The sequence below is a fragment of the Diachasmimorpha longicaudata genome, chromosome 4, assembly GCF_034640455.1.
Source record: "Diachasmimorpha longicaudata isolate KC_UGA_2023 chromosome 4, iyDiaLong2, whole genome shotgun sequence".
Classification (NCBI taxonomy): domain Eukaryota; kingdom Metazoa; phylum Arthropoda; class Insecta; order Hymenoptera; family Braconidae; genus Diachasmimorpha; species Diachasmimorpha longicaudata.
In genome coordinates, this window is record NC_087228.1 from 11069445 (window position 1) to 11086889 (window position 17445).

Consider the following 17445-nt stretch of genomic DNA (forward strand, 5'->3'; position numbering starts at 1 on the left):
TCAGGTGTTGGGGGTTCTTCTGGTCGTCCTCAGCACCATTGACTACGACGAGAACATAAACCTTTCATCTGATCAACTTCAACGGCCTGTACAGCGTCAACTAAATCGCGCATTGACAATGCGAGGCCTACGGCTAAATGTACCACGCCATAAACGTTGTTAATTTTTAGAATCTGACGATATAATAATCCGAAAAGAAACATGATTTCAGATAAATAAAAAATGAATGAGACAAAGAACCCAATGAATTGTGATAGATCCATGAGTATCGAGCAGCCATGACTCCCTATTGAGTATTAATCTGTGCGAGAGTGCTAATTCATGCCATTTATTATAATGAAGATCAGAAGAATAATACAGTACAATAGAATGTGATAACAATCTGTCGTTTTTATAATTTTTTTTTTCCTTTTTGGTATTATCTTGCGGTCGATTGGAAAAAAACGTGGCAGAATGAAAAGATCAGATTTCTGTTCAGTGTTGAATAATTTTTTTTACTACAAAAAAAATTGATAAAATTATTTTGCCTGGCTTTCTCCTTTTTACCTCGTATATTTCAGTTTAAATTTACTCAGCTGAACGATCTTACATGAGTTTTATTAACTATTTACATACGATTTGGCCTCGCCAATACAACAGGTACACACAACGATATTTCGCATGTACTTTTCATTTAATATTTGATCTCTACAATAGTCAGCCTAATTTCGAAGCTGATTTCATAAATTTGTCAATATAATTCTCCCCACGGAACTTAAAAAAATATGACTATTCGGATTGTTTCATTTTATTTCCAGAAAAATATACATGGGAATGATATAGGTTTTTTTGTCCACAATATTCGTCGTCGATCGACAAGTGATCACTTCTCTTATAACTAATGCTAATCAGATATCGTGATGCTATTGTATAACAATATTATTTTTATTCATTACCGATTCACGTTTCAATCATTTGGATAATTATGAGTGTTGCAGTGAATCGAGGGAAACGTTGAAATCCATCAGTTTGCAAATTTTAATAGACCAAAAAATCAACTTAAAAATTTTTCCAATTCATACAGCTGCAAGTAGTGTAACTGCTGCCCAGTTGGCCATGAGTACGATAATCATTTACCCCCATATTCATCCGCATACTCAGAAAAATCTCAATATTTCTCCCATCCAACCATCACTGAGATAACACTGAGTCGAAAAAAGGGTAACATTATTTACAAAGTAAAATGGTTGATCTGCATGTAACGCAGCCCAATAACAAGCATGCTCACTGAAAAATGAATATATATATCACTTTGTAATCATTCAAAAAATATCATTGACTCTGTGAAGTGAGATTAAAGAGGGGAAAGCAACAGACACTAGACATTAAGTTGTGAATAGTCATTGATTTGTTAGTTCGTTATTATTAGGCTTTAATAATTTAAAGCTAGACGTGGATCGTCTAATCAATCGTTTATGTACAAATGCCAGTGGCAAGGAGGCCCTATCCACGTGGACGAAGCGATCTCTCGAGGCTCTGAAGGATTTTCACCGGGAGAGGGAAAGCTTAGGCTAAATGGAGTCAATTCTATCTCAATCTTCACGTCAAAAACAAAATACTTGAACAATTGAAAAGAAATAGAAATTTCAGAAAAAAATCATGCAAAATAATAAATTGTCAACAAAATAGAACAAGTCCGCCGGCAACTCCAGCAGTTATTAAGTAATTAACGTTCAGAAATTCATCCCAGGTGTCCATTTTGCCCTATTCTTTCCCAACTCCATGTGAAAAATTGCTGCAACGTAAATAAATTCTACATGCACATCTTTGTTTGTAAACAGAACAGAACAGAATGGCCACTGCAGGCAGACAACTTCTCCATTCAAACATTTCGTAATTTATCACAACTGACATGTGTATCACATGACCTTTTCCCTGAAATTGATACTAGTACGGTATTATGGATGGAAGGAAGTTAATACGGGATTTTACAGCAACTGTGATGAGTTATGCGAATATTCGGGCTTTGATAGGACTAATACTGTCAAATGTAGAGAATATTCTCAAGATGTAGCTCGAGGATGCTAGTTCATTCCATTTTATTTCTCCACTGGCGAACTTTTTAAAAACCAACTCAAGTCAAAATATGTCAAGAAGGTCAATGTAGCTGAGGAAATTTGCAACAAAAAAATATTTACGCAATTTTCTCCTAGAGCCATTCATTATCGAAAGAAAATCATATTCAATATTCCGTTCTGTTCTGTTACGCTTCACATCAATTGAGAAACCCAATGCCCTCGCGATAAATCAGATAATCAACAACTTCTACATTTTATGTGCGAAGTAGACGTGTTTCGCAACATGTTTTAACAATCAAATTGAACAAGAGCGTGCAGATATTTGTGGGAGAATTAAAACTGCACCCAACTGGCATTGGTTGATCCAGGAGAAGTTGCTGGCTGTTGTCCCTGGGATGCACTAGCGAATTCCCCCCACTCCGAGCCACCCTGATTCTGAGCTGGTTTATGAGCAGGCGATGACGTTGGAGTTTTGGGTGGTGGTGGAGCAATTTTCACCCCTCCAGGTGGTGGTGGTAGTCCCAATCCTCCCTGGGGTCGTTGTTTATTCTTAGACGACACCTCGCTTCCATCCTTCTTTGTGATCTTCATGTTGATTTTGATAGTCTCACCCTCCTTGAATCGTAGATCTAACTCTTGCTTGGGCTGTTCCTTCTCCTTCTCAATCTGATCGCGATTCTTCAGCCACTTGAAGTGGTCCTGGAGGGCGACATTTAGATCAAAACTGTCAGATCTGTCTAGGAAGCCCACACCTATGAATGCCGATCTGCCGTTGTCGTCCTGAATCCTCAGGACGAAGTAACGGGACGAATCTGTCACTGGTTCTACTGCTATTCCTGGGTATGTGTCGATGGGACATTTTGCAAACAGTTCTCCCGATATTTTATCCTCTAATTTGAGTGTTATTGAATCACCCTGCGATACCAGACGCATCCTTCCGGTCCACGATGGCTCCTGGAGGTTCCAATCTGCGGCTCTGGATGAGTCATAACGTCAGCATTGGAGGGAGTTGGAAAGAATTTGTTTTTAAAATAGTCGAGAGAGATTTACTAGGAAATTATTATCTGGTGTTGAGAGAGCACGGGATAGAATAAATAGAGTAGATTGCCCTATAAACAAGGAGTCAGTGGACGATCGATGTCAATCAGAATGAGAGCGTAATTGTATTTTCAAATTTTTATGAAAAAAGGGGAGAAAATATAGAAAGGAAAGAAATACGCACGTGTTTGAGCGGAAATACATTCAGTAGAGCTGATTAATTAAAATTATCGCTTATGGTGATTAGAGGCGTGATAACATCCTCGTCAAAGGAAATTCGGAACACAATTTTTTTTTAATCAGTGGAAGTAAATTGTTGGGTGATATTCAGCAAAAAATGCCTCATTACTGTCATAGAACTTATTTCCTGTCATTGAGAAACTGGAGGTGCAATAACGGTAAAATAAATGCGATAGATGGTAAGTGAAGGGTTTTCACTTACCTGTGTCCTCTGTTTGAGGGCCTTGGAGGTATTTTAAAGACGAATACCTCGGATTTAACTAGCAAAACACTCTCATACGTCTCCATTCTCGAAAATTTTCGGAAATTGAGTGTTACTGGAGGTTTACTGGGAATATGAATATGACACGAGTACGATTTGACAATCCGTCAAGCTGGTGTACACACACTGATGAATTCACGACGTGATTTGATAAGTTTTATCTGCTGTCACGCCTCCTCGAGGGGCGATAAAAAGCGGGAGGAAGAGCGCTAGTGGAGTTTTCCGGGGGACTTTTAAAAATCGCGAGAAGAAAAATGGACTATTCGCAAATTTTTCTTGAAATATCGAAACCTTATTCGATTAAATGAAACGAATATCTTCCGAAAAACCAAATCAAAGTACTTGCAGAATGTCCAGATTTTTTTTAAAGTCATACGTTCGAGTTCAACTTTACCGACTAAAGATACGGGAAGTGAGAATCTTCCCAGGGTCCCTAGATCGCTTTTCTAGTTCTTCCTTTAAAACTTCACTCGGCACATGCATTCCCGCATGGACGTCTGAGATTTTTGAATTTCGAGAAGTTTTGATTAATTAATTCCGCGAAAATGTCAGTTCCGGATAAAGTTTTGATGCGAAAAATAAAGAAGAGAGAAGAGCACAAATTAAAAATTATTCAGGAGCGTGAAGCACAGCGGAAAAACGGTGAGTCAATGTTAATTACACATTTTTGTATAGGTTATGATTGTATTTTGACCACGACTTTCGAATAAAATTCATTCATTACTCACATTAACTGCAGATGTTATCGGGGAGGAGAATACAGTGCCCGAGCAACCTGTGAACAAGAAGAAAAAAATTAATCAGAAGAGGCCGTGTGCTGAGGACACCCCAATTAAAAGTATGTTTCCATTGAATCCAAATTTTAGAAATCACAAAATAATTTGAGCCGAATTTTCCATCGACTTCGCAACGATTTTACTGATTGATTCCTACAATTCTTTTTCTACAGAGAAGAAAAAAAAGGTGCAACCATCTCCTGAAAACCCGGAAAATCCTCCAGAAGAGGATGAAGATTCCAATACAAACGAATCAGAATCACAAGAGAATAAAGAGAGTGAACCTGCACGTAAGTCCATTCCTCCTCTCCAATGAACAATTTAATTGTTTCCTATGAACATTTTTTCATCACGAATATTACGAATTAGAAAAATAATTTTATATTTTTTTCATTTTCAACATCAAGTCCCCGGCTCCTCAGTTGGTCTTGATGTAGCCAACAATCCTGCCTTCTCCTCCCTTAAAGGTAAAGTCTGTGAGCAGACGCTAAAGGGAATTGAAGACATGGGCTTCACGAACATGACAGAGATCCAAGCCCGTGCGATTCCCCCTCTCCTAGAGGGACGCGATTTAGTCGGAGCTGCCAGGACTGGTTCTGGAAAGACCCTGGCCTTCCTCATCCCAGCAATTGAACTAGTGAATAAACTGAAACTCATGCCTAGAAACGGTACTGGATGCATCATCATCTCCCCAACTCGAGAATTGTCGATGCAGACATTCGGTGTTCTGAAGGAATTGATGAAGTACCACCACCACACGTATGGGCTCCTGATGGGGGGTGCAAACAGACAGACAGAGGCTCAGAAGCTCACGAAAGGTGTTAACATTGTTGTAGCAACACCTGGAAGACTCTTGGATCATCTCCAGAATACCCCTGACTTCCTGTTCAAAAACCTGAACTGCTTGATCATTGACGAAGCTGATCGTATCTTGGACGTGGGTTTCGAGGAAGAATTGAAGCAGATTATCAATCTTCTTCCCAAGAGGAGGCAGACAATGCTATTCAGTGCTACGCAAACGAAGAAGATCGAGGCTCTGACCACTCTGGCTGTCAAAAAGGAGCCCGTTTACGTTGGGGTTGATGATGAGAAGGAAAAGGCGACCGTGGAGGGATTGGAGCAAGGCTATGTCGTCTGTCCAAGTGAGAAGAGGTTTCTCCTGTTATTTACATTCCTCAAGAAAAATCGGAATAAAAAAGTCATGGTGTTCTTCTCATCTTGTATGTCTGTTAAATATCATCACGAACTGTTGAATTACATTGATCTGCCCGTGATGAGTATTCATGTGAGTTAATGACCTCTAACAGCCTCTATTGGTAGATTATTCCATGGAGGAACGACAATAATGGACAAGGACATTTTAATTTTTGTTTTAGGGAAAGCAAAAGCAGACGAAACGCACTACCACTTTTTTCCAGTTTTGTAATGCTACGTCTGGGATTTTATTATGCACTGATGTGGCTGCTAGGGGGCTCGATATTCCCGATGTTGACTGGATTGTCCAGTTGGATCCTCCAGATGATCCTAAGGTAAATAACGCCCAAAATATGCAGAAAAAAATACGTAAAAAAATTCTTCTGATATAATTCGTCATGTCTCAAGAAAAAAATTGAATTTTTTCAATTTTTTTTCAGGAATACATCCACAGAGTTGGTAGAACAGCTCGTGGTGAAGGAAGCAGTGGGCACGCCCTCCTGATCCTCCGACCGGAGGAACTTGGTTTCTTGCGGTACCTAAAACAAGCGCGTGTGCCTGTCAACGAATTTGAGTTCTCATGGAAGAAAATAGCTGACATCCAACTGCAGGTAAAAATCCTCTCGATCTCAATTTTTATGAATTAACCAAACATTATTCGGATAGCTCGACTATTTCAATAATTAACATGAGGTTCGGACACCTGAAGTCCCGTTCAGTAGAACATTTATTTATTCTGCATAAACAAAATTTCATCTGAATTCTGTGCTGCTGATAATTCATCTCGACTGGTGTAACTTCACGAAATACGTGCACAAATAGCATCATAAAGCACGATAAATCATGGTGGATTTTCGCCAACGCTCATTTTCGTTGTGACTCACGTACAACTATTTCATCTGTCCTCATCCCATCAGAGTAATTCAACAAGTAAAATCAGACACGATGTGCGAATTATCTATTTTTCTATTATCCTAATAATCTCCATAAATCATCCTCACGAAGCCCCATTAATTCGACAATGAGTCGTGAATTATCAATCACTAATTAATGGATGGACGAGTAACACAAAGAGGACAATACTACTTCACAATTGCCTTCATCAGTAATTCATAACCATACGCCTTTATTTTCGCACACTTTAAAAGGTGCACAAAGTGAGACACGTTTATCCTTGAAAAAGCCAGCATGTGTCTTGTATCTAAATTCCTCGAGTCTATTTCTCGGAATGATCAGTCGTAAAACACTGGAGAATGAACTATATAATAAAGCTGTGAGTATAATTGAGTTATCTTGGTTCAGCCATCTTCGAATGTACTTGGTACGCAGCAAACTTACTGATATAAACATCAAGCAAGTGGTATTATCCGGTGAAGTACGTAGTGCACTCAAGAGCAACTTGAAACACTTCTCAGAAAGCCAACAATTTTCTAGTCTCAGCCCTTCGTTATGAATTATCGTCGCGATTGTTTTGAAAATAAGAGTGAATATCACTCGATATTCCGGTTCCACTAGTTTTGCGCTAATTATCGAAGCACTCGGTGCTCGCAGAAATGATTGCGAGCATCCGGATGTATTTACACGTGAGTAGTTGCTGATAATCTTGACAAGCTAATCCATCTTTGAAAAAAAAAATGGTGGATTATCTGCTTGAAGAGACGAAGGGGGAAGCTAGTAGACAGTGAGAATGAAGAGGATTCATTGGCAGTGGAAAGTTAGTTGACCTTATTAGCCACTGGTGTCTAATTGATACGAGCCAACTCCCTCGCTTTATGTTACGTTAATTGTAGCTGGGGTGAGGATGCTCCAAGTAAATGGGTGAATCGATTCTTTCATTGGATAAATGCACTCGATCTAGGCACGTGGGTCGAGACGGGCCTAAAAAGGCTTGAATTCTCTCGGAGACTAGGGCAATTCACTGATGAAAGTCCTCTTCATCGTCTACTTATTACATTTTTTTTCTGCTGCTTGTGCTAATTCAATTGAGAGCATAATCTATCTGCATTTATGGTGAGAATTTTGGGAAGAACTTGGCGAATCGTTGCAATGCATGAGAATTGACAAGACCTGAGAAGTTCTATCGCAATTAATGATTCCTAAACTCGGTTATCAGACATCGACAAACGTGCCGCAACTATACCCTCAGGTAGAACAATGCCGGGCTACCAGTGTCGATGGTAGCTAGATAAAGATGAAATAAAAAGACAAATTGATTTATTCATGGGCGCTGCACGTTGCCAAGCAGTCTGACTCCAATCGATGATCTCAGTAGATGTTTTTCATTCCATCAGCGTGGAAAATTGCAACATTACAGCATTATCAAACAATGTCATTTTAATAGCCTAATTATTCAAATTTTCGCGTGACTGTCTTCGTAAGTCTCTTCTCTGCAACTTTCTAGGGGAAAAACTTGTAGCACTCATTGAACAAATTAATCAAGCGATCTTCCCGTAATCTGGTGAAGCTAATGGTTTTCTTCTCTGCATCGTTAGTCGGGTGTTAACATTTCCCTCGTCGAAGGTTGCCATACGTAACAATGAACAGCCATGTCATAACTAATTAGGAGCTTGAAACAATAGAAACTAATTTTCTTCTGCACATTTGTGACTCAAGTACTCGTCCTCTGTTGTCATATACCAGGGAGAATTGTTCTAGGCTATCACTGGCCTATGCAAACATATTTTTTAACTTCAAGAGAGTCAATCTCTTTAGCTGGTAGTTTCGAGGTCAGTCTCTCGGGTTAGTTGCGCAGTCAACGAGGCAATGAGTAAAGAAAAAAAAATGATATTAAAGAAAGATGGGTATGGCGCCCACGCTAGTGGAGCGTTGATGCCAAGTGTGTTCGTGTCCATAACCACTCCCTCGGAGTGTAACAGATTCATATGCTGAATCCATAGGGGATATCGGATTATATTGCCCTCGTGTATGATCCGGATTTTATTTTTTATTCTTCTTTTTTTATCGTTTTTTTTTTTCATTGCCGCCCTTACTTCGTCTTCTTATTATCCCTGGAACAGTGACTACCGGTTCCACTGGATAGCCAACTTGTTCTTCTGCCTTCTGACTCTTCTCGGCGAAAGGCCAATTTATGAATTGCGCGATCCTTTTTCTGCATCAGGGCCAGCGATGTTAATCTAAGTCGAGAATTGCTGGCTCACGTATATTTATGCATTTTAGTGGTGTATATCGGGCTGGGCTAAATATTACGGTCAACTTTGTTGAAAATTGTCGAGTGTTTCTGGGTTGGGGACCTCGTTTTCACCGGCTAATCCTCGATTTTAGAAGAGTACAAATCATTTTTTCGAAGGGAGCCACCATTTCGGTGGATGATTTGCGAGGAATTATTTATTTTTACGGGAGAAATGTGAGCTTTGAAAAAAATACGGTAAAATTCTGTTCCTTCAAATTTCATTATTATCCCAGAAAATAAATTTTCCATAAAATCATTTCAGTTTGTTAATTGCCTGGTATTCATGCATGTAATCACATTTTTGCATTTGAAATCAGGCACCTGCCATTATTTTTATGCAAAACTGAATGATTATTGGCGCAGAATAAAGTGGGCGTCATAAAGACATTAAATTAAACGATCTACTGTGTCATACATGGAAAAAATTTTTTTTTCACGGTTTATATATACAATGTTGAGTTTTATCCACGTGATTGTACTCATACACTGGGTAATTCTCAAGGTTTCCGCCACCTACGTACTGCTATCTTAGATGCTCTTTTGAATAAATTGCACGAGTAGCTGAGGGAATGGATTGTGACACCAGGGAGATCTAATTGAGGACCTGATTATTGCCTTAGGTAGCTCAAGTGATCCATAATGATCGATATTAATGAAGTTTGGGTGAACGACGGGGGGCATTGGTTCAACTCCCCATTTGAAGAAGATAATTTTAGTCAATATATCATAGAATATGATAAAATAAAAATGAAAATATTTTACTGCAAAATATCAGCGTTCCAATTCAGACGATCATCGCTATTATTTCCTCAATATCAAACAGATTGAAGGCAACTCTCAGTGATCGTTTTGAAGGAATGATTTATACGACAGCAGTGCCCTATGCTGACTTGTCAGTTAGCAAGAGTTCCAGCACGCAGCTGGACTCTGAATAACTTCCGCGTGGAGATAGATCATCAGTGGTGAATCCTTGGAATACCAAAACAATTTTACTCTGGATATTGCTTCAACAGTAGGCGTTCAGATTGAAAAAGCCAAAGCCATTCGTCAAAGATCGCAATGATTTGCAGATTTATTTAAACTTATCAGGCTATTTAAAAAATACTAGCGTTCAGATGTTGATTGCTAACATTTTATCGACATCCCAGTTAAAGCTTAATTGTAATTGATTGTCCCTGACATTCTAATTTTTTTTGTCTCAAACAGCTGGAGAAATTAGTATCGAAGAACTACTTCCTGAACCTGTCAGCAAAGGAGGCATTCAAAGCGTACGTCCGTGCCTACGATTCCCATCACTTGAAACACATATTCGACGTTGAAACCCTGGATCTCATCCAAGTTGGCAAATCGTTTGGATTTACAGTACCACCTGCAGTTGATCTGAGTATCCTTTTTTTGAATAATGACTGAATATCATGAGAACGCCATTCATTGTGACTAATAGTAATTGGTTAGGGTGTCAGAATATCTGCCAACGGGTCAGCAATGCCTCTTGAGGTTGTTTATCTTAGCACCTTTCAACCATTATCCTTTTTCAAGATTCGCGTGGGCCCTCTCCACCTAATTTGGTAGGGCTCACCGTGAACTTGTCTGAGTGACGAAGCTGTATGGTGATTCTCCGCCGAAGGAAAACTTTCCTGTCTTCTTTTATTCTTTTCCATTTTCCATTTTGATCATCTCCAAGAACCCCCGCCAAATTGTTCAATATTATTGGACATAATTCACATTATTGTTTCCTTAATGATATTCTTGTAGAAGTGGGAGTCAGTAAGAACTCGAGACCTCGAAAACGTCTCGGTGGAGGTGGTTACGGATACTTCAAAAATATGAACAACAGTAGCGGTGGAAAGCAGATTGAGAGGACCAAGCATTTTCGACAGGTGGGAAAAGGAAGGAATGATCAACGACAATTCTCGAGATAATCTATAATAATGGCAGCGCATTCATGAATAGTTTTATCTTACTTGATTCACTGGCTACATTGGTATGCAAAATAATGTATATCTATTATTCAATGTACAGTATCATTGTGCAATCGTGCATAATGGAATGAGACAAATTGAAACGTGTATTTTTCAGATAAAGAGTACTTGTTTTTGTGAGTAAATAATGCTTCATTGACGGTCCAACTACACCTGTAGGTGAACTATCCTCACAATTATAAAAAAAAACTCCATAAAATTTTTTGCAGCTTCTATATACTTTTTTTAACGAAACCACTCGACAGTGATTCTCTGAAATTCGCTCTACAATGACTGACTAAAAATCGAAAGATCTCGAAGAGATGGAATGATCAGGAATTGTCAGTCCAACGCCCACAACTCGACGAATGAAAATTCTGGCTTCGAATGAATGATTCTTTTCATTATTTTGTGGCACGTATGTGGTTTAAAGAAAATATATACGCAGTTGAAGAGAATGTCGTTTTAGTAAAATAGGCATATAATTTATAACGTTTATGCTCAGTGGTGATCGCCCACGTGGTCGTGTGCCAGGCCCATCTATGGTTCGAGTACGTGACGTCAACGTTAACTTTACATTAACCAATATGTGTGTAGGCGCCGGACGAAGCATAGAAGGTAACGCCCGTGGGATACACAGACGAGGCGGTACTCAAGGATCCCAATACCTTTGATCATTTCTTTTTCATACCCACATACTAGACGATTATTGACATTTCAATGGTTTATTAATTTTAATCGATCTCATTTTGTGAATATTTTTTCTTCTTTTTCCCTCTCAATTATTTACTCGTCTTTTCACTTTCTTCTGTCTTGAGAATAGGGGCATGTGTCAATAGTTACGTGGTTGCTCGTTTATTTATCCCTGTGAGGCATGAGTTTTGCAGATATTTATCTGGCGCCAAAGCATTTGACGTTTATATTTCTAAGGTTTCACGTGCTCTGGATGAATCGCTTCCGCTCCAACTAGCGAAAGTTGCAATTTTTATTTTTTTTTTCAACTCTCATCGTTTAAGGAGTAAAATTGCTGTTTTAAGACCATTGGGATGAGATTGCCGTGGGAATTATCCATGTTTTTCGTGATTAGAGGTGGAGGGGCGTGTGATTATGCTGGTAATATAATTATGTTCCAGGTAGTTATAAGAATTTTAAAACTAGTGATCCGAGTCAAGAATGTGGGATCATTGGGGCATTTTGTTGGCATGAATTTGCGTTTTAACGCAGGCATTTCACTTCAGTTAGACGTCAACTGGTATGCAAGGAGTCATTACCGAGACGTTTGCGCTGGGGAAAAATATGAGTGAGAATGGTGAATATTAAACTGTCGGTTATGATGATCTCAACGGGTTTATTCATTATTTTTCTGTCGATGACTTGAAGTCATTCATAAATACAACAGTCAAGGACTTCTTTCACTGTGAGTCAGTGGCTTGGGTGATGAAGAAAATCTGATACGGGTGTTAGAGGAATTTACATGACAAACCAGGGGTAAACATCGCTTCCCTATGACGGAATTTAAAAAATAACTGAGAGTAAATCAATATCATCTTCGTGATGGCCAGAAAAAATATCCTATCTAATTTCCACAGACTTTTGGAAGAATCAGAAGTGCTGGGGATGTCTGGTCCCAAAAAGACAGCAAAATGATGAAATGAAAAGACGTAGAGAAGAGAATCAAAACCCACGCACGTATCGTTCAAGCTTTCTCTCCCCCTCTACATGCATTAAACACATCCACAAACATTCGAAAAAGGTAAAATCACAGGGGCTAGGACTAGTTTTGTAAAATTCTCGTTAGTCTTAATGACTCTGCTACTTGCAACTCCAATTCAAGAACAGTATCGTTTTTATCCAGGAGATATTTAATTTTTTTTTTCATCTCCAAGTTGAGTACTCTGCTAGGTCGGAAAAAATCTCATATGTTATTCGCCTTTCGCTCGAGCGTGACACTTGGCTTTTAGCCGAGAACTTCTCTCTGATCGAGTGATAGAATCTGGAAAATTATCCCGTTTCCCTTTTTTTTTCCTTGTATTCGTAATGCGTAATTTTCTATGGTAATTTTACGCCACAAGTACCATTTTTATTCCTGGGTAATTTGCTATTGAGTATGCATGAAGAAAAATGGATAAAATTCTCCGCTCGATATTGCTCATATGCTCAAGTATGTTCTTTTTATTCCTGCACTGTGTATGTGCTTTATACTCAGTTTGTGAACAGTCGAGGCTGGAAGCATGACTCGATGAGCTGCGCAGCAGGATTTGTATGAGTGGGTTGTCAGTTTATGAATAATACATCGTAAACTGAAATGTATCACTGGGATGGTAACGATGTGGCGCTGTCGAATCCACTCGGAAATTGAATTTTCTTGACGAATGATTAGTTGAGCGTCTTGAAGATTTTTTCAAAGCTCAAATTCATAGTATTCTATGAATCTACTAGCCACGCTGTCCGAGGCTTTTCCGGATTCCCTGAACGATATGTTTTGAACGCTTTTTTAGTTTTAAAAATGTCCATTTATACAGCTACTCTTTTCACGCCCGTCCAGGTCACGAAACCATAATTATACAAAAACGCCTTCTCGCATTACGAACGAGTTGGATCTGATATTAGTGAGTGTAACACCAGTCTTTTCCTCAATTACGAAAGCCGACCCCAAGTTTTCTTTAGCATAATACACAGGTGGACTGTTTGACGTAGCACGGGAAAGAGTGTGGGGCATCAGTTTTTAAACTATGGTGAAGAGATTTGGGTCATCTGGGGGCGGTTGTTTGCTTCCTCGAGTGTTATAATACCCAGCATCATGGCATTCGCTTTTCTAACGAGCGTAGTACCGGCCGACCGTTACGCATCAGCGAATTGCTGATATACATGTTGCAATGTGGCTGGATGAAGGATGCTACACAGGGGTTATTGATGATGAAGAGATCAATTTTCTTCGAGATATTCCAGTCATCATCGTGAAATAACAGCTCTACGCGAGATGATATCCATTTTGAGAAGAAAAATATGAGAATCTCTGATCGACAAATTTCCTCTCAATATTTTGCCTGGGAACGAGCCTCCTAATGTCTCTGAACCCACCCATGTAATCGCCATTCCTTTTCCGACTTCCCATTCGACCAATAAAATAGTCCCTAACATAATATTCACGAAGAAAGCCTTGTAGAGTCTTTCTGCATATTCCCAAACCATGTAATGCGTGAAAAAATGGCCGCCATATTTTTTTAATGAACATAATGACCGAAAAAAATTGATGAAAGAGTTTTTCTCTCAGCATAAGCCCCGGAGGGAGCTCCTAACGGTCGCTGGTGCACCCGTAAAAACCTCCAAATTAAAAAGAAGCCCCAAAAATAAAATAAACATCCTGAAAGTCATAAAAGCCTCCGAGAGGGTACTCACCTCCGTGAAATTGTCGAAAAGCCCGAGTAATCGGAAAACACATGATGAAACGAATCCTGCAGTCCAGGGCCCGTCCAAACAGCAGCCAAGTTCTCCACACTCCTCATCGCCCCTTATACTCTCACATCCACTTTTCCTCCCTTTCCCCGTTGTCCATCACTTCCTCTGGGGTTTGTACACAAGTCTCGTAGGGACGCGGAGGCCGTATATGGTAGTGGGCGGGAAGCCTCGGTAGACCATTCCTTGTGAATGTGTGTGTACCTCCGCACGCCGTCGTAGTCGCGCCTGCGTACAGTCTCCCTCCCACGGGCATGCGCACTCGATTATCTCCAATGGCCGTGGCAAGAAGAAGGGAGGTGCGGCTAGTCTTGGGAAAGAAGACGGCAGAGAGGCAGGTCGGTACGATCGAGCAGACGAGGAATCGCGCAGTTCTGAAACGATTGTACAGTTGTGCGCGTGCGTGATAAAATTCCTCAGTAATTTCTGTTTTTCCCCGTAATTCGAAAGAGTCTAACGTTTTTTTCATGCCCCCGATGTTGAATTGTTGAAGTGAAAACTGATTGAACACTGTGAAAAGGCCTCGACTCATGCGACAGAGGGACTGTTTTGCCCCTCCGTCTCTGTCGCTCACTCGATAGTTGGTTTTTTTTTTCCCATCGTTTCTCTCCCTCTGACATATCCCAAACGATTCCACTTCGGCTTTGCGAATCGCAGGAGAGGATAGACCATCAACGGACTCACGTACGGAGAACTATCACGACTCGGGGCGACCGGACGAGTGGTATTTGCAACACCCAGCGGGCCAGTGTTTATTTTTTTTCCCCCCTCGCTAACTGAGCTACGGGCGCAGTATTACTCTCGAGTGACGCTGGAGTAGTTGACCATAATTGCTATTTTTTTATTTTCACAAAATTTCTGGTTCCTGGTATCGTTCAGTTACAAATATGTGTGATAATACCAACACTACCACTCAGAGCATAGCGGACTATCTGTCACAGTTGCTGAAAGACAGGAAGCAGCTCGCTGCTTTTCCAAATGTCTTCATACATGTCGAGAGACTGCTGGATGAAGGTGAGTCATTGAAATCCATGCCTTTATTATTATTTTAGTTGAGGGACTTGAATTGTTGAAAATATCGGGGAGCTTCCTTGCCTGGAGATAAATCTGATGGCGGGGTATTTTAACATTAAAAAATGTTGTGAGAGAAGTTTCACTTTTGTTCTGAGAGCAAACATTGAGTTTCATTTTGAGGAGAAATTTTAATGGGCTTTGCAAAAAAATTTTTTACGAAAAATTGGAGCCGTTCTCGAGATTGAATTTTCCAGTGATGGAGACTCCGATAATTTCCCCTTATTGTTGCATGCATATTCTATGAATTAATATTTTACAAGCCTGCGGACAAATGTGAGAATGGGCGGAACATGTCACGTGGTAGCGCCTTCGTATTGTCGAGTTTAGTCATGTGAATCACGTGGAATGAGGTTTATTCCATTGTATTCGGTCATTCCTGAAAATACAGGGGATAATAATTAAATTGAAATTGTGAATCATCGCGTGTCACGTGGTTTTATTTTTCAATCGTCATTATTTGAAACTTGTCTGGGTGTTTGAGAAGGGATTTTAAAGAGCTCTCGGTGAGATACGCAAGGCCGTTGGGGAATTATTTACCGAGAGTAAGAGAAAAAAAAATGAGAAATACGTTTGACTTATTCCCAACCTCCAGGAAAACCTTGGCCCCATAGTTGTCACGTGCACGACGTTTGAGAATTCCATTCTGGAGTTAGTCCACATTCAATCGATTGATCGATGGAATTCGCTGGGTTTGGAATTTTGCCGGCGGGCGGGGATTTGTTCGTGGAATTGTCAGATATTTTTGAGTATTTTTAGATGCCATTCGCACGAAGATGGGAGGTAATGGGTTTATATGGTCTCGACTGAGACGCAAGTGATGTTGGAAGTTTGTGGTATGTTTGTCGAACAAATATACACGTTTTTGCCGCGTTGGAGAACGTCAAGACCGGGGGACCAGGTGCTACCAGACCTTGTCACTATTTTTTTTTTCACGAGAAAACGCGAAAGAATATTGCCATTTTCGGTTTTCACAGTTCATTTCGAATCTAATGCGCTACGGGGGAATTTAGATGTGTGTAACTATGAGAAGAATCGTCGAAAATACTTTTTGCATTCATACAAATAGCTAATTCCGTCATTTTATCAGTGGCGAACGGGATTTTATCGTGAATTAAGCGAAAAAAAGGTCAACGAGTTCAGGTTTGTCAACTACATTCTCGTTTTACTTCTCTCTTTGTCTCTCTTGCTCGACTGGGGAAACAAAAAACCGCAGATTATTATGATAAATAATGGTAATGAAAAATAAAGAGCGTCTCGATTTTCTGCCCGATGCGCCGTTTCACGCGACCTTGTCAACGTCGTTCCCTTTCATCTCAAAAAGATATTCGTTGCGATAAAAGTGACGCCGAGCCCCAAGTGCCGCCACGACTGGAATCTCGAGAGCTTAATTAAACTCGATTTGCAATTCCAGCGGTACGTATTTCTCCTCCACTCCCTTTGGTCGAAGTGACTTTTTTTTTTTTCAACGGTCGCAGCCGAGCTTCACTCCCTGAGGGCACCACTCCGAGAAGCCCAATGTCTCGCACCATATTTATTATATATGCCATGGGGAGTAAGATCGATTCGCATTCCCAGTGGAATACCGAGAGATCAATTCACTTCAATAAATTTCAGTTCAGCTTTGCGGGATTTATTCATAAAACACGGGTTTTTCTTTCAACTAGTGACAAATTAGAAATGAGTCATTATGGAGAGGAAATCGTGACGGCACGCAGAGAAAACAGCTATTATTTTTTTTCCATCAGGAAATTGAGGGAAAATTTCAAGGAATTTTTATCGTGGAAATTCCAATTCTTGAAATACATTTTGGAAATCATTTCAAATTCTTCAAATTATTCCGCGAAAATCAAGGAAAATCAACCAATTGAAAGAGAAAATCTCACACGATATTTCGAAAACCGGAAATACTTCTCCCCAATGTTAGCGCCAAGTGGGCATTTTGTCACAGAGTGAAAAAAAAAACAAAAATAAATATTTCATGCACGTCATCACGTCATATTAACGACTTCCCTGGCATAAATCCCAAAATTTTTGCACTGATGCATTTTATTCCTTCGCTCCGAAAACTCGCGTATTTTAAACGACCCAAAAACCCAACCCAATTCATTCCCCTCCTCTTCATCCCGGATCATCATCTCCCACTATTTTGATGTGATTTTAATTGAAGGAAGTTTGCGTCACTTGTCAAGGCTGTCCA

The 17445-nt window shown here is 39.9% G+C and overlaps 5 protein-coding genes across 10 annotated transcripts in view; 3 read left to right on the forward strand and 2 right to left on the reverse strand.

The window, feature by feature from the left end:
* The window catches only part of LOC135161774 (uncharacterized), a 2784-nt gene extending 2403 nt beyond the window's left edge, over positions 1-381 (forward strand). Inside the window, exon 5 of the mRNA XM_064119659.1 lies at positions 5-381. Coding sequence (XP_063975729.1) covers positions 5-163 — 159 coding nt within the window. The 3' untranslated portion in view covers positions 164-381. The remainder of the gene's footprint in view (positions 1-4) is intronic.
* The window catches only part of LOC135161768 (integrin beta-PS-like), a 25855-nt gene extending 11646 nt beyond the window's left edge, over positions 1-14209 (reverse strand). The window contains exons 1-2 of the mRNA XM_064119648.1: positions 14118-14209; positions 4326-4372 (exon numbers count right to left, since the gene is read on the reverse strand). The gene's annotated coding sequence lies outside the window, so the exon portion shown is untranslated. The remainder of the gene's footprint in view (positions 1-4325; positions 4373-14117) is intronic.
* LOC135161780 (uncharacterized protein) lies at positions 313-14212 on the reverse strand. Of its 2 annotated transcripts, XM_064119672.1 has the most exons (3): positions 14118-14212; positions 4326-4372; positions 313-3033 (listed from the first exon to the last, which is right to left on the reverse strand). In XM_064119672.1, the coding sequence occupies exon 3, from the start codon at positions 2988-2990 to the stop codon at positions 2391-2393; it is 600 nt and encodes a 199-aa protein (XP_063975742.1). In that variant the 5' UTR covers positions 2991-3033; positions 4326-4372; positions 14118-14212; the 3' UTR covers positions 313-2390. The 2 variants fall into 2 exon arrangements, with proteins under 2 accessions (XP_063975742.1, XP_063975741.1); XM_064119671.1 differs by lacking the exons at positions 4326-4372; positions 14118-14212 and adding an exon at positions 3538-3739.
* Pit (pitchoune) lies at positions 4044-10938 on the forward strand. The gene is made up of 8 exons (XM_064119655.1): positions 4044-4239; positions 4337-4435; positions 4547-4663; positions 4781-5658; positions 5750-5902; positions 6008-6178; positions 9964-10141; positions 10513-10938. Exons 1-8 carry the CDS (start codon positions 4143-4145, stop codon positions 10677-10679), a joined length of 1860 nt encoding a protein of 619 aa, XP_063975725.1. The 5' UTR covers positions 4044-4142; the 3' UTR covers positions 10680-10938.
* Positions 14213-14490: 278 nt separating the features above from the next.
* The window catches only part of How (held out wings), a 34228-nt gene continuing 31273 nt past the window's right edge, over positions 14491-17445 (forward strand). For all 5 annotated transcript variants that reach the window (XM_064119664.1, XM_064119666.1, XM_064119665.1 and 2 more), the window contains exon 1: positions 14491-15188. In XM_064119664.1, coding sequence (XP_063975734.1) covers positions 15062-15188 — 127 coding nt within the window. In that variant the 5' untranslated portion in view covers positions 14491-15061. The remainder of the gene's footprint in view (positions 15189-17445) is intronic.

Bases quoted from the DNA above. Each gene is read 5' to 3' on its own strand.
- LOC135161780 (XM_064119671.1), bottom strand. From the start codon at position 3,623: ATGGAGACGTATGAGAGTGTTTTGCTAGTTAAATCCGAGGTATTCGTC. The intron at 3,034-3,537 runs GTAAGTGAAAAC...TGACTCATCCAG, and splicing joins CCCTCAAACAGAGGACACAG to AGCCGCAGATTGGAACCTCC.
- Pit (XM_064119655.1), top strand. From the start codon at position 4,143: ATGTCAGTTCCGGATAAAGTTTTGATGCGAAAAATAAAGAAGAGAGAA. The intron at 5,659-5,749 runs GTGAGTTAATGA...TTTTTGTTTTAG, and splicing joins TGCCCGTGATGAGTATTCAT to GGAAAGCAAAAGCAGACGAA. The intron at 5,903-6,007 runs GTAAATAACGCC...ATTTTTTTTCAG, and splicing joins ATCCTCCAGATGATCCTAAG to GAATACATCCACAGAGTTGG.